This window comes from Cydia splendana, chromosome 8 (assembly GCF_910591565.1).
Source record: "Cydia splendana chromosome 8, ilCydSple1.2, whole genome shotgun sequence".
Taxonomy (NCBI): domain Eukaryota; kingdom Metazoa; phylum Arthropoda; class Insecta; order Lepidoptera; family Tortricidae; genus Cydia; species Cydia splendana.
Genome location: NC_085967.1, coordinates 42,825 through 57,793, shown reverse-complemented (window position 1 = coordinate 57,793; position 14,969 = coordinate 42,825). Strand labels below are relative to the sequence as shown.

The 14,969-nt window shown below is 49.2% G+C and overlaps 1 protein-coding gene across 1 annotated transcript; it reads left to right on the top strand.

Moving 5' to 3' along the window:
* The first annotated feature begins 1,069 nt into the window (after positions 1 to 1,069).
* On the top strand, positions 1,070 to 3,706 carry LOC134793074 (uncharacterized). The gene is made up of 2 exons (XM_063764599.1): positions 1,070 to 1,352; positions 1,596 to 3,706. Exons 1-2 carry the CDS (start codon positions 1,070 to 1,072, stop codon positions 3,704 to 3,706), a joined length of 2,394 nt encoding a protein of 797 aa, XP_063620669.1.
* The last annotated feature ends 11,263 nt before the right edge of the window (positions 3,707 to 14,969 follow it).

The window sequence follows — 14,969 nt, the reverse complement described above, 5'->3', positions numbered from 1 at the left end:
TTCTGCGAGGCGGTCATGGCGCAGAAAGAGATGGCGGAGCGCGGTAGGGAAGACGATCCAGCTTCCCAGCCGATGCGTCGCAAGCGCGTGGGGCGACGGCGGCTCGCATATGACCGCCGACTTCCCCCTTAAGGGTTCCTGTGGGCGATAGGCTCGGGGACGTCTGTCGCCTACACAAGGGTCCCTGGGATGGCGAGCACGCCGTAATAATGGCGCGCAATTAGGGAGGTAGGGGGAATATGAAATTTCGTCCAGAGTTGTGTCCGGAGTCCGGACGGCCGCTGGCGAGGTTGCGGAAGAGTGCCGCAATGTCCCTGTGACCTCGCCATATAGCGTTGAGCCGGCCAAGAGGGGTTTTAGTGGGTATACCGTGGGCCTCATTAGCCTATACGGGAGTCCCACATAACCATCCAGGCCCGTCCCCGCGCCTGGGTGGTATGCGTAATGCATTTCCCCTCTATAAAAAAAAAAAAAAAAAAAAAAAAAGGTTGGGGTGCGGGATTGGTAGACCTCCTCGTGGTGCACCCTGGGAGGGGGAGGATAGCCGCTCAGTTGCGCGCTTGCTATTCTCCCCCTGCGAACTACCAGTCACAGAGTGGTTATGGCAGTCGAGTCTTCTCCTGCGTTGGCTTTAGTGCCGTGTTGTTGTAGATGGCTGCTCCCGAGATGCCTCAGCTAATCTGAGGTGTCAGGGGATGCAGCCGTCTTGGAGGTGGTGCGTTTGCATCGTTTGTTGTCGGGGCCCGGTTCAGGGCCAGCGGCCGCTTGGCGGCGTGGGATGGCGAGCCTTCAAGGCTTGCGGCGCGGCGGGTCTGGCGGTCACAGTCATGTGGCTGCTAGATGGGTTTCGGCCCCCCGTCGGGCAACCCGTAACCCGCACTGAGCGGGCCGGGGGCGCTGCTCATTGAGAGTAGCGCTGCGTGGAGAAAACCACTATAATAAATCCCCAATCCTAAGGTGAGCGGACCGTGCCGATGGGATGCATGGCTGGAGGGAGTCCAGTGCCAAGCGTGCGGGGGAGCTCACCCCCGAAAAAAGAGACGACGATGTGGAGCATTGGTAAAGTACAATGAAGGCTGATTGCGAAAAAAGTCCCCTGGCGGGTCTCCAAAAGGAGGAATCCCGTCCGCTCACTTCGGTGACCGGCTGCCCTCCGTATGCAGGGGTGGGCAACAATCGCCTCGTAGGCCGGCAGGTTGCCGGTCTCCGTGAACACAACCTTGGCGAAACGAATATGGACATTGATGCTACGTGGAATAAGGACTTTATTGAATGGGTGGTGAAGGACTGCGACCTGTTGTCGTACTCCAACACCAACGACCTTTGCGTGAACGCGGGAGAGTGCTCGAATGGTAATTTGGGTGCATTGAGGCTGAGGGGTGGCGGTTCGCCGTCGTGAGAAGAAAAGGGTCGTTCTGACAGCGAATTGACCCCAAAAGATTCTAGAGCAGCCACGGCGGAGTTGCCAACGACGGTAACTCCCCCACAGGGTGAACTTTCGGAGCCCTTAACGAGTACAGGGTTACGGAGTCGACTGAGGAGCCGGAGATCGCTCCCAGACATCCGCGTGTCTTTAACCCGCTGTGACTCTCCAGCTCCGAAGAGTAGCTCCACGCAGTTGCAGACTGCGTCAGTAAAAGAAAAAGAGACGGAAGCCTGTGGTGGTGAAAACGAGGTAAATGTAGAAGAGTCAGCTTTGATAGACTGGCATAGAGATGAGCGAATTGAGTCAGACTCGGCCATGAGCTGCGACTCACTGAGTGACAGTGACCGACGGTTTTTGCGGAAACGCAATCTGAGCGGTTCTGGGTCGGAATCAGACGGGACCGCTGAGAAGAAAAAGACGCAGCCCACATCAAAGCGGGGTCGTGGTCACGCCATAACCACTGGCAAGTACGCGGGTATGGCCAAGACCCGAGAAGATTACAAAGCAGCAAAGGAGCAATACCGGCGGCAAGAAGCGGAAAAGGCTGAGGCAGAGCTGGAATGCATGACCATCCGCATGCGGCCAACTGTGGAGCGAAGTGTGGCGTCTGGTACAGAGGTAGAGAGCCAGCTAATGTCGGACCTTAACAAGCAAGTTCTTGACAGCGTGGCCGTGGTTAAAAAAGTGGTAGCTACGTCCGGGAACTTAAAAGGCACCTACCAGCGGAAGCTGAAGGATGCGGCCACTGCGATTACTGATTTCGCCCAAGTGATGCTAGAACGCACCACCACGGATGAGACCAAATTGCTACAGCGGACTGTCTCCCGTCTGCAAACACAAATAGCGGACCTTCAAAAGGAACATGAAGAACTCAGAAATGAGCTGCGACTCGCTAGAGCAGCCCCATCCCCGTTGACACCGGCCTCACAGCAGTCGCTCGTGGCACCATCTAACGTGTCCCAAGAGGAGGCCAAGCGCACGATAATGATGAACGTGGGCACAATGGTGAACGCCCGCCTGGAAGCCTTAGAGGACAGGCTCCTTCCAGCTAAAACTGTGCGGCCACCGCTGGCCGCAGACAAAACAAAAAAGACGGCCCAACCTGCATATCAGAAGGACAACAGGCCGGCTGCAACACCTCGCCCAGTCCTGACGGAACAACCTACCGCTGGACCTAGTAAGCTAAATAAACCAAAGGCACCCAATGGTGTGCAACCATCTTCTGCTCCTGGGAATGAGGGGAAGAAAACGGCAGCAAAAAAGGGCAAGAAGAAGAAGGGAAAGACGGCTCAACCTGCGGATGCACCGCGTGAGCCTCGTCCATTACCACCTGTTCCGGCTAACGTGGACGAGACATGGACAAAGGTGGTTAAAAAGGGCACAAAGAAGAAGGCAACAAGTCCTCCAACGCAGCAAGCAGCCCCCAAGAAGGCACGTAAACTACGCCCTCCACGCTCAGCGGCGATTGTCCTCACGCTGAAGCCGGAAGCTGAGGGAGGTAAAACTACCTACGCGGACATCCTTAAGGAGGCTAGATCTAAAATCGATCTAAAGGAACTACAGATCGAGGGAGTCCGGTTCAAACGAGCAGTCACAGGGGCTACCATTATTGAGGTCCCCGGGGCGACCAGCAGCGAGAAAGCAGATGCTCTCGCGGATAAATTGAGGGAGAAATTAAATAACGAGGTTGTCCAAGTCTCCAGGCCTACAAAAACCGCTGAAGTCCGCATCTCAGGGCTGGATGACTCTGTCACGCCTGAGGATGTGAGAAAAGCCGTGGTCAAAGTGGGTGGGTGTCACATAGACCAAATAAAGTGTGGCGAAATCCGCCAGGACTTCTCAGGCCTAGGTTCCATTTGGGTCCGCTGCCCAATTACGGTGGTTAAAAAGTTGACTGACAGCGGCCGACTGATTGTTGGATGGGTATCGGCAAGGGTCCAACTGCTGGATCAAAAGCCTATGCGTTGTTTCCGCTGCCTTGAAGCAGGCCATGTCCGCGCGCAGTGTCAGGCTCAAGAGGACCGCAGCGACCTGTGCTACCGCTGCGGACAGTCCGGCCATAAGGCGGCCACGTGCTCTGCCACACCGCACTGCGCTGTTTGCGCGGCGGCCAATAAACCGGCAAGACACACAATTGGGAGCAAGACATGCTCTGCTTCCAAAACCAACAAGAAGGGGAAGAAGAATGGCGATGGCTCCCGAGCCCCCTCGCAATCCGTCCACCAACCCGCCACTGATGCGGTCGAGGGTGAGCAGGCAGCGCCAATGGAAACCACATAATAATGGCGTTAAAATTTGTGCAGGTGAATCTCAACCACTGCCTCGATGCTCAGGATCTCCTGTTTCAGAGCATGGCGCAGTGGTTGGCACATGTGGCTATCCTCTCCGAGCCATACCACATCCCCCAAAGGGACAATTGGGCTGGGGACTACGATGGCACGGCGGCGATTATAACTCAAACATCTACTGGCTCACCGCCCTTCGAAAAGGTGGAAAAAGGGAAGGGATTTGTGGCCGCGCTCCTTGGTGGCATCACAGTAGTCAGTGTTTATTTCTCGCCCAATAGGAGTGTGGCCGAATTTGAAGCCTTTCTAGTAGAAGTAGGAGCGGTTATTGGTCGCTGTAATCCGCGTCCCGTGATTGTTGCGGGTGATTTTAACGCCAAGTCCGTCGCATGGGGATCCCCAGCAACGGATGTACGTGGGCGGGAACTAGAGGAGTGGGCAGTTGCGGCTGGTCTGGTGGTTGTCAATCGGGGTTCTGTCGACACATGTGTTCGAATACAGGGTGGTTCCATTGTCGATGTAACCTTTGTTAATGCTGCCTTGGCCCGTCGTATTCAGGGTTGGGAGGTGCTTGAGAGTGTAGAGTCCTTATCCGACCATCGTTACATACAGTTCAGGGTCTCCGCACTCCCAGGTACTCTGAGCGGTCCAATTAGTCAGTCACTGCCAGGTGACGGTCCAAGATGGGCACTAAAACGCCTAGACAGAGAGGCATTGGTTCTTGCTGCTGAGGTCCAGGCATGGAACCCGACTCCGGCGTATCCAATAGATGTAGACGAGGAGGCGAAATGGCTCGGCGAAGCAATGTCGAACATTTGCGATGCAGCGATGCCCCGAGCCAAGCCTCTTCCTCCTAAACGTCAGGTCTACTGGTGGTCTCCGGAGCTCACGCAACTCCGAGAGTCATGTGTTGCGGCGAGGCGCCTTTATAGTCATCAGCGAAGGCGCAGGCTCCGGGATCCTGCCCGGGAGACAGAACTATATGCAACATATAGAGAGCGTGCAAAAAGCCTGAAGATCGCTATAAAGCAGGCAAAGGAGGGCTCATATCGGGAAATGCTCGATATGTTAAATAATGATCCTTGGGGGCGACCATATAAGATGGTCCGAAACAAACTTCGCCCTTGGGCTCCCCCCCTAACGCGAAGTCTCGAGCCGGATCTACTGCGAAATGTGGTGGAAGCGCTGTTCCCGGCCTGCGATAACTTCGCACCGCCAGCAATGGCACCCCCCGCTGAAATTGAAGGTGACGAGGAGGAGATACCCGACGTGTCTGATGATGAACTTGGCGCAGCTGTGCTAAGACTTAAGGCCAAAAACAAAGCCCCTGGGCCTGACGGCATACCGGGTCGCGCCTGGGTCTTGGCCAGTAAGGCTCTGGAATCACGAATGCTGCAAATGTTCTCAGCTTGCTTTCATCAAGCCAGGTTTCCACGGCAGTGGAAGACAGGCAAGCTGGTTCTCATAAAAAAGGAAGGACGCCCGGCAGATTCTCCATCTGCCTACCGCCCAATAGTGCTGCTTGATGAGATTGCGAAGCTCCTGGAGCGCATAATAGCCAGCCGTCTCATCAAGCACCTCGCTCGTGTCGGTCCTGATGTGGCAGATTGCCAGTTTGGTTTCCGCAGCGGCCGTTCAACAGTGGGCGCCATTCAGCGTGTTAAGGCTCTCGCTGACGAGGCGGTGTCCCGAGGCGAGGTGGTCTTGGCAGTGTCCCTGGACATTGCCAATGCCTTTAACTCGTTGCCTTGGGGCTGCGTTAAAGAGGCGCTGCGGTACCACCAGGTACCAGAATATCTAAGGCGGACAGTCGACGCGTACCTCTCGGACAGGTCCGTCACTTACCCGGGACGGGAAGAGTGGGCAAGATATCCAATGTCTTGCGGTGTTCCACAGGGGTCGGTCCTAGGGCCACTCTTGTGGAATATTGGATATGATTGGGTCCTGAGAGGCGCAAACCTGCGAGGCGTAAACCTCACCTGCTACGCCGATGACACTTTGGTGACAGCTCGCGGGAAAACCTTTAGGGAGGCCGCCATACTGTCAACGGCAGGAGTCGCTCACGTCGTCGGTCGGATCAGGCGATTGGGACTAAAGGTGGCCCTACAAAAATCAGAAGCTTTATGCTTCCACGGGCCCCGCAACGCGCCACCGCCGGATGCGCATATAGTGGTGGGTGGAACCCGGATCGGCGTCGAGTCCACAATGAAATACCTGGGCCTCACACTCGACAGCCGGTGGAATTTCCGCGCCCACTTTCAGCGACTGATGCCGAAGCTGCTGGGAGCAGCTGGCGCTCTAGGGCGTATACTCCCAAACACGGGGGGACCCAAAGCGTCATGTCGACGGCTGTACATGGGGGTCGTCAGATCCATGGCCCTGTACGGAGCCCCAGTCTGGGCAGACATTTTAAAGAGAGAGGAGGTAGCTCTACTAAGGGCGCCTCAAAGGGCAATTACAACTAGAGCCATAAGAGGGTACCGTTCGATCTCTTTCGAAGCGGTATGTGTGCTGGCAGGGACTTTACCATGGGATTTAGATGCGAGAGCCCTCGCAGCGGTTCACCGTTGGCGCGAGGAGGCGCATCACAATGGAGACTTGCCAGCACCGAGAGAAATTGTAGGACGACGAGACGCCATTAGACTGGAAATGGTGGACGTTTGGGAGCAGAGGCTGGCGCACCCTAGCGCAGGCCGTCTGACTATTGAAGCGGTTCGCCCGGTTCTTAAAAAGTGGCTAGACCGGACATATGGTGCCTTAACTTTCCGACTGACTCAGATCCTCTCGGGACATGGATGTTTCGGGAGGTATCTTAAGGACAGAGCCAGAAGAGAAATAACTGCAATATGCCACCACTGCGACTGCCCGGAGGACACTGCCCAACACACACTAGAAGTGTGCCCAGCCTGGGAAGAAGAGCGCCGCACTCTAAGCGCTGTAGTGGGACAAGACCTCTCGCTGCCCTCCGTGGTCCGAAACATGGTGGACAGCGACAGGTCGTGGAAGGCTGTGCTGGACTTCTGCGAGGCGGTCATGGCGCAGAAAGAGATGGCGGAGCGCGGTAGGGAAGACGATCCAGCTTCCCAGCCGATGCGTCGCAAGCGCGTGGGGCGACGGCGGCTCGCATATGACCGCCGACTTCCCCCTTAAGGGTTCCTGTGGGCGATAGGCTCGGGGACGTCTGTCGCCTACACAAGGGTCCCTGGGATGGCGAGCACGCCGTAATAATGGCGCGCAATTAGGGAGGTAGGGGGAATATGAAATTTCGTCCAGAGTTGTGTCCGGAGTCCGGACGGCCGCTGGCGAGGTTGCGGAAGAGTGCCGCAATGTCCCTGTGACCTCGCCATATAGCGTTGAGCCGGCCAAGAGGGGTTTTAGTGGGTATACCGTGGGCCTCATTAGCCTATACGGGAGTCCCACATAACCATCCAGGCCCGTCCCCGCGCCTGGGTGGTATGCGTAATGCATTTCCCCTCTATAAAAAAAAAAAAAAAAAAAAAAAAAAAAGGTTAGGTTAGGTTTTTTTTTTTTTAATGTAGCAAGTGATTTACTTGCCATCGTCAATCCTCGGACATGATCCGAGACTTTGTTTGCATTTTTATTTTTTATTTTGCTTATTTAAATAATTTTTATTCTTTAGTTTTTATTTCTATTTATCTTTTTGCTATTATTTTGATTACATTTTACTTTAAGTTGCTGGGATATCATGTCATCTATCAATCAATATGTGTCATAATATGTACACATATTGATTGTTAGATAGACTAGTTTATATTTATTTCTAATTGATCATATTTATCTATTACTTCCATTATTATTATCATTTATCCTTTCTTGCCCATGGAGCTGTGCTGCCGTTTTGGATACATACTTTCCGCATTATTGTCTTGCAGTATTTGGCAAACGTTTCGTGGGTGGACTTACCGACCAATAGTATATTGAAATTACATCTTATAATTTTTTCATTTAATTTTAGTTCGGTGTTTAATCGGAGCTTCTCAAATCGTGGACATTCTGTGAGTACATGTACTGTTGTTTCGATTATGTTGGGGTCACATGGGCATGACGGGTTGTTCTTTACTTTGAAGCGGTGTAGATAGTAGCCCGTTCCGCCATGTCCAGTGATCACTTGTGTGAGCAAATTATCTGGTGTATGACTTGTTGCATACCTATACGCCGACGTTGCATCAGGGAGGAAATCTGCTATTTGCTTTTCTTTTGTTAACTCTTTATATATGTTTGACCATTTATACAGCGTTTCCTCCCTGATGGTCCGCTTGGCGTATGAGGTTGGAAACAAATCATACGCAGCTTTTGTTTTCTTCCGAAGAGCTGCATATTTTGCTAATTCATCAGCCCGTTCGTTGCCCACCGTGCCACAGTGAGCCCTCAACCAGAATAGCCGTACGGTTGTTCCGCTTTTTTGCAGTGCATATATTTGCTCCCTGATTCGGAAGACAAGCGGGTGGAGGCACGTCTGATTCTCTATAGCTTGTAGTGATGACATGCTGTCACTAAAGATGTTAATTGTAGTGTCTTTTAATTTTGCTGCCAATTCGCCTGCCTTCAGAATCGCGAGAAGCTCCGACTGGAACACACTGCAGTAGGTTTCCAACCGGAAAGTGCACTGTCTTATTTCTTCGTCATTTCTCCACGCAGTTATTGCCGCACCGACCTTTCCCTCTATTTTACTGCCGTCTGTGAAAATACGAAGCCCTTCAATTTGGTATTTGGCCACGGTTTCCTCTGACAGGTCTTCGACGTTTTCAAAGGTAAGCGGGGCCAGGTCCACAGGATGAGGAGTATTTGTATATGGCACCCGAGCCTCGTATTCTCTGTCTGGCAGCTGCAATAGAGGGCTTCCTCTTTTTATGCAGTAAAGACGGGCAGCTTCTTGAACTCTCAAGTCCAGTGGGAGCAAGCCTGCAACAGCGAGGGCGGGTAGCAATGCAACTGTCCTGTAAGCCTTACATATACGTCGCGCAAATCCTCTTTGTGTAGCTCTCAATTTTTTACAGATTTCCAGTTTTTCTGTTGCAGGCGCCCACACACTTGCAGCGTATAGTGCTATTGGTTCGACAACTGCTTGGTATATTGTTTTCTGGACACTGGGATTCAACCCCCACGTAACCCGTGCAGCTCTTTCTAATCGTTGGTAAAAGGTTACCAGCTTTTTGCACATAAGGGTCACGTGATTGTTGAATGTCAGCCCGTCGTCGAGTTGTATACCAAGCAGTTTGAAGTCTTTAACTATCGGGATCACAGTGCCGTTCATTTTGAGTTGGATGCCTTTTTTGTCGATATGCTTTCGCGTCAGAATCATAGCGTTCGTTTTTGCCGGCGAGAAGTTCAGCTTGTTTTCTAGACCCCACTTGTGGACCCAGTCTAGCGCTTTATCAGTTATTTGAGTTAGTTCTGTCAATTTTTCGCCGGCTATCACGAGCACTACGTCATCGGCGAAAGCTTGGCAGTGAACGTCGTTTGATTGCGTGAAGTGTCTAATGAGTGGGTCAAGTATAACGTTCCATAAAGTCGGTCCGGCAATAGAGCCTTGCACACATCCGCGTGTTTGAGTTTTCTCCAATACTTCACCGGCATAATTAATTTGTATACTCCTGCCTTCCAAATAAGAGCTCAAAACCCTTTGTAGGTTACCAGGGCACTGTCTTGCTGCTATCTCAGCCTTCATTTTTGGCCACCAAGCGTTGTCAAAGGCTCCCTCTACGTCCAGTGAGATCAGTATAGCTATTTGCTTTCCTATTATATGTTGTTTCAGCACTTTTACTAGATCGTAGAGGGAGTCCTCTGTGCTTTTTTGTGGCATAAAGCCATATTGATGCTGGTCTATAGTTTTATATACGTGCCATTTCAATCTAGTAACCCACATTTTTTCGTATATTTTCCCTAAGACTGAAAGAAGCCCAATTGGTCTATAAGATCTGGGTTGATTTGGGTCTTTGTTAGGTTTCTTTAGTATCACAACTGTGGCTTTCTTCCAGATCTTAGGGAAGTATCCCAGGTTTAAGCATTTATTGGTTAGAGCTAGGAATATCCCGTCGTCATTTAAGACTGAGTGTGTACAGATATCAGCAGTGAGTCCGTCCTCCCCAGGCGCCTTTTTTGGGGAAAAGCCTAGCACCACTTGACGGAGCTCATGGTCAGTAAACGGCGGGTCGTCAGTTTCGGGTGTTGATTGTAAGGCCACTTTTGTTCTTATTCCTGTATGTTGCAAGGTATCAGTGTTTGGGTTATCATCTGGGAATAGGGCGTCTGCAAGTAGACGAGCGGATCCTCGTGCTGTCTGCACTGTGCCTGTTGGGTCTTTTAGTAGCACGTCAGGACGTCGAGGTTCCACTCGTCTCAGTGTCTTGTACACCCCATCCCACAGATTGTCTCGGTCTGTCGAGGTGCAGAATTTTTTCCAACTTTCCGTCTGTGCCGCTTTCGCGGTGTTGAGATAATCTTCCCGTGCTGTCAAATATTCTTCTACTACCGTTTCTCTTCTTCGCGCAGCGGCACAACGGATTCGCCTTTTGCATGTCATCATCAGGTTTCTCTTTGCCTTCACTTCATCCGTCCACCATGGTGGTTTAGCGATGAATCTTGGGTGACCACGTCGTGGTATGGTTGCATCACAAGTTTCAAGTATTGCTTCAGTATATGCTTCTACAACTGATTCTGCCTCTTCCACTGTATCGACTTTAAGTGTGTTTGCACTTGTTAGACCATGGCCTTGTAGCTTGATTTTTATAGTGGTTTTGAAATCAAACCATTCGGCTTTTGCTGTGTTGTATATTCGGGTTGTAGTCGGTGGTGGGAATGGGGGGATCGAGGTTGTGATTTTCATTATTATGGCGTTGTGGTCGGATGAAGTAAGGTCAGGTGCAACTTTCCACTCTTGTATTTTTTGTACAAGCGGGGTTGTACAGACGGTGACATCTACTCTGCTTTCAAAAACACGATCCTCCCGACATACTTCAAATGTTGGCTCTGTACCCTCGTTGAGTATGTGTAGGTCTAGCTCGTGGAACAGCGACAAGAGCTCTTCGCCTCTGTCGTCGTCCCTCGAGCTTCCCCACCATATGCTCCAGGCATTGAAGTCACCTCCAAGTATAAGTCTTGGGGTTTGTTGCAAGAGTGCCGCTACCACTCGTCGTAGCTGGACGATTAATGGTTCTATTGGTCGGTTTGGCTCGAAATATGCCGAAATAAGAGCTATTTTGCCTTCTGTAGAGCCAGCAATTGCCGTTGCAATATTTTGTGATTGAAGATCAGGGTTAATTTCGAGGGAGAGCCTGGGGTCCGTGACAACGACGGCAGCCTTGTTTGGAGTGTCTTTTGTTGCTCCCATGGCTTGTGCCACTCTTGCATTCGGGAGCGAGGCGAGCTCTCCTGATGCCCCTACATAAGGTTCCTGAAGCAGGAGCATCGACGCTTTATAGAGTCCCGCCTTGATAAAAAGCTCAGTTGTTGCTAATTTTGCACGTTGGAGATTTGCTTGTATAATTTTCATTGGGACGCCCTTAACAATAGGCAACGCGAGATCTTGCTAATACGTCCCAGCGGCGGCGAACTGGGCAGGCAGAGTCCAAAGCCATGTGTGCACATTCATTCGGCAGTTTTTTCTCACGTTTGCAATTGATGCAATACGGTGCCTCTCCTCTTGCCGCGCGGTCGCATTGTGTACGGAGATGCTCACCACCGCAGTGGCCACACAGTGGTTTCGGGGCCTCGCACAGGCGTTTCGTGTGGCCATACTGCAGGCAGCACGAGCATTGTACCAGAGGAGAGCGATCGTATATTGGTCTGCGTTGCATGCCTATGTAAACGTGACCTGCTTGGGTCAGGGCCTGCCACAGCTTAGGAGACACTTCCATCACTACATGGCACTCTAGCTCATTTCGTGCTTTGCGACGGAAGCGCACTTTTGCTGTTTCTTTTGCCATGTCTAGCGTGCTGGTCACGTGTTTGTTTTGCCTTTTGAGTGACTCAATGATATCCTCATCGGTTTGATAGGCCATTAGGCCAGTAATTTCAACTAGGGGATTTCGACTTGCAGGTTCCTCGACGGTTAATTCGCCGGCTCGGAGACGTTCAGCCAAACGTTTTGCGTCTTCAGGGTGAGCGCATCCCAATACAATTTTGGCGTTTCGGGCCTTACGACATTGGTCAATATTTAGACCCTCCTCGCGAGCATTTACCACTCCTTCTATTTTCTTTATCACTTGATCAGCTGTATCAATGGGATTTATGCTCGATACAAGTAGGGTTTTAGTTGGTCGGGGTGGTTGTGGTTTGGTGAAAGTGCCAACGTTAGCCCGCGCTGCTGCCGCATAAGAAGTAAACTCCCTTCGAAGCTCCCCTATTTGAGCGTTAAGCCTGTTTACCTCTTCAGCAGGGGGAGGCGTTGGGTTGGCATGTTTCAAAGTTTTTAGCTCAGTGACCTCTTTTTTGAGCTCTTTCGCCAACGCCTCTGCACCAACAACACGGGTGCGGCTTTCCTCAACCATTTTTTGTTGCATATCGTTTATCTTGCCTTTCAACACCTCTATTTCCTTTTGCAATCCTGTTATAGGTGTTCGCACCTCATTTGCAAGTATTCGTTCCATTTCTCTGTTGTGAGTCTCGGTTACTTTATGGAGTGCTATGGGAGTTGGGGACTTTGGAGCAGATGTGGATGCTTCAGAAAGCCTTCGGCTATATTCTATTGTCGCACGAGCTAGCTCGTGAACGATTTCTGGAGTCTTTGGAATAACCTCTGGTAATTTCTTTGTCATTTCTGACAGCCGGTCCATTAGGGCAATAATTGCCCGCTTATTTGGGGCGGTGAGGCTCTTCCCTTCATTCAGAAGTTTGCGGGTTAGAGACGCAATTTTTTCTGTTGCATCCACGTACGATTCCATATTTTGAATGCTTGCATTTTTTAATTCCGTAACTTTGGGATGTTCTTTATCTCTCTCGGCCTGCGACAACTTTGGTTTTTTCGTAACTTTTTTAGGGGATTCAGGACTGACAATGAAAGCAACTGGGGCTTTCGCTCTCCTGTTTGTCCCGCTTGCGAGGTCCTTAGCAGGCTCCAGGGTGAAAGTGGTGTTTTGCGCGTTATTTTCTGTACCAGAAAGCATAAGCAGGTCCTGGGATTCGGTATTTTCTAGATTTGGGAAATCAGTCAGGTTGCCCACATTTATATCTGCCTGATTTTTTTGTTTTGTCGGTGAGCTGGGGGGAGTGCGAAAAATACCAGCCATTTTGGTATCAATATAATTAAACAAAATGGACAGGAGACAATTTGTTTAAGGAAAATCACTAATTCGTGATTGTACGAAAAGTATAGATTAAGAAAATTAATAATTTACAATGTAGAAAAGATATCGACACAATTTTAACACTATAAAATAACACTATTTAAGTACTAATTACATTCCAATTTTGAGATTTTTAAGATGAAATTTAGAGAAGAAATTAAAAAATTAAAATAGAAAAACTTTTTAAATAAATGTTATGTTTTGAAGCGCAAGGAAGGGTGTTTGAGAAAAAATTATATAAAAGAAAATGTTAAAAACAATAAAGTCTATCTAATAAATTTAAAACGAGAGAAATCTACTTGCTAGAAATGAAGAAAAATCAGTTTAAAGATGATTGCCGCTACAATTCTTGCAGGCACCGCCAAAAATCGAAGAAATTTTAAAATTAGACTAAGAAGTTGTAAGAAAACTATTTAATATTATTATACGGAATTATACGAATAACTAAAACAAATTTTATTCTAAAGTAAAATTATAAAAAAGTAAGAAAACGGATGCGTTATAAATTTTTGAAAACTTGGATAATTTCAGAAACACTAAAAAATAAATATCTCCGTAACCAATAACGGTACCAAATGAATGGTACCAAAAAATAGGGCTTTATAAGCTTTAAAACTACACTGAGATTCAAAGTTTTTGGATAAGATTTGCTGAACAAACTATTGAAAAATGTGAAAAACTTAGGTCAAAAGACGAGGGATGTGAACTTTGAAGTTATTGAAAAAACTATAGGGGATACGAGGTTGACTAATATGACAAAATTAGATGGAAAAAATTTACTCTACTTGATAAAATAAAAATTTGAAAAATCTATTGGGCGGATACAGAAATATTAGTGAAAATGTAAATTGCCTGTAGCTTACTGGCAGGTGCAATTAAAAAGTGAAGAAAGTTCGATATTTTTATGTGAAGTCGTATAAGAATGTGTATTTTAAGAATATAATTATTTAGGAATAATGAAAAGAGATTTTTAGGAAAAGAAAAAATGTTGAAAAGAGGAAAGATGGCTGAGTTATTAATTTTTGAAAAAGTGAGATTTTGAAAAGTAGTAAAAATTAGAATATTTACGGAACTAGGGGGACTATAAAAGTAAGTAAGGTATCAAAAAATCGGGCTCATTGAGGATTAAATTTGTGCCAAAAATCAATAAATTCGGGTAGTATTTGGTCACTTTAAAAGAGCTTGGGTTAGGTTAGGTTAGGTTAGGTTAGGTTAGGTTAGGTTAGGTTAGGTTAGGTTAGGTTGGGGTGCTACGGACAGGAAACCTCCCAGAGTGCCAGGTCCCTTCTCATTCCTCTTGATCCGGTTGATCTGGGGGTAAGGGAAGGGCTCCTGGACGGTGCACCCCGGGGGCAACGGTAAGTAATCTCTTGGTTTCCAAGTTGTTGCTTATCGGTGCTGCCAATGTCCTGTCACGGGGGGGAGGCCTTTTGGCCTGACGGCTTTGAATGGTAATGTTTGAAAGGTATGTTTTGAGAGAGACTAATGACTGAATGGAATGTTTAAATGTTTTCGGGCCGTATAGTATTGATGGATGGTTGGTAGTCTCTAATGAGACTACGTAGGGGAGTCTACGTCAGCTCGCCTTGAATCCCGCATCCCGCAGCACTTTCCCAACGACCCCCATCTTTGGCGGTATGGGGTACGGGTAGTGTTTGTGGCGCGGAGGGCTTGCCTTCATTGGCCGGCCCGCGGGAAGGAAAACCCTTTAACACCCGACAGCGAAGTCGTTAAAACCTCTAGATACCAGGTGCACTCTAGAGTACATAGCCCACTGCGTTTCGGGATGAGCGTTACCCGCCAGTGAATTATATATCGTCTCATACTCGTGGGAATTTTATGGAAAATTTAAATAAAAACAAAAATCGTAATGAAGAAGAAACAAGTTTAAGGCAGAAAGGTGGGATTCCGCCACAACGAGACCGAAAAGGTCGGTTCGTCCGCGACACGGCA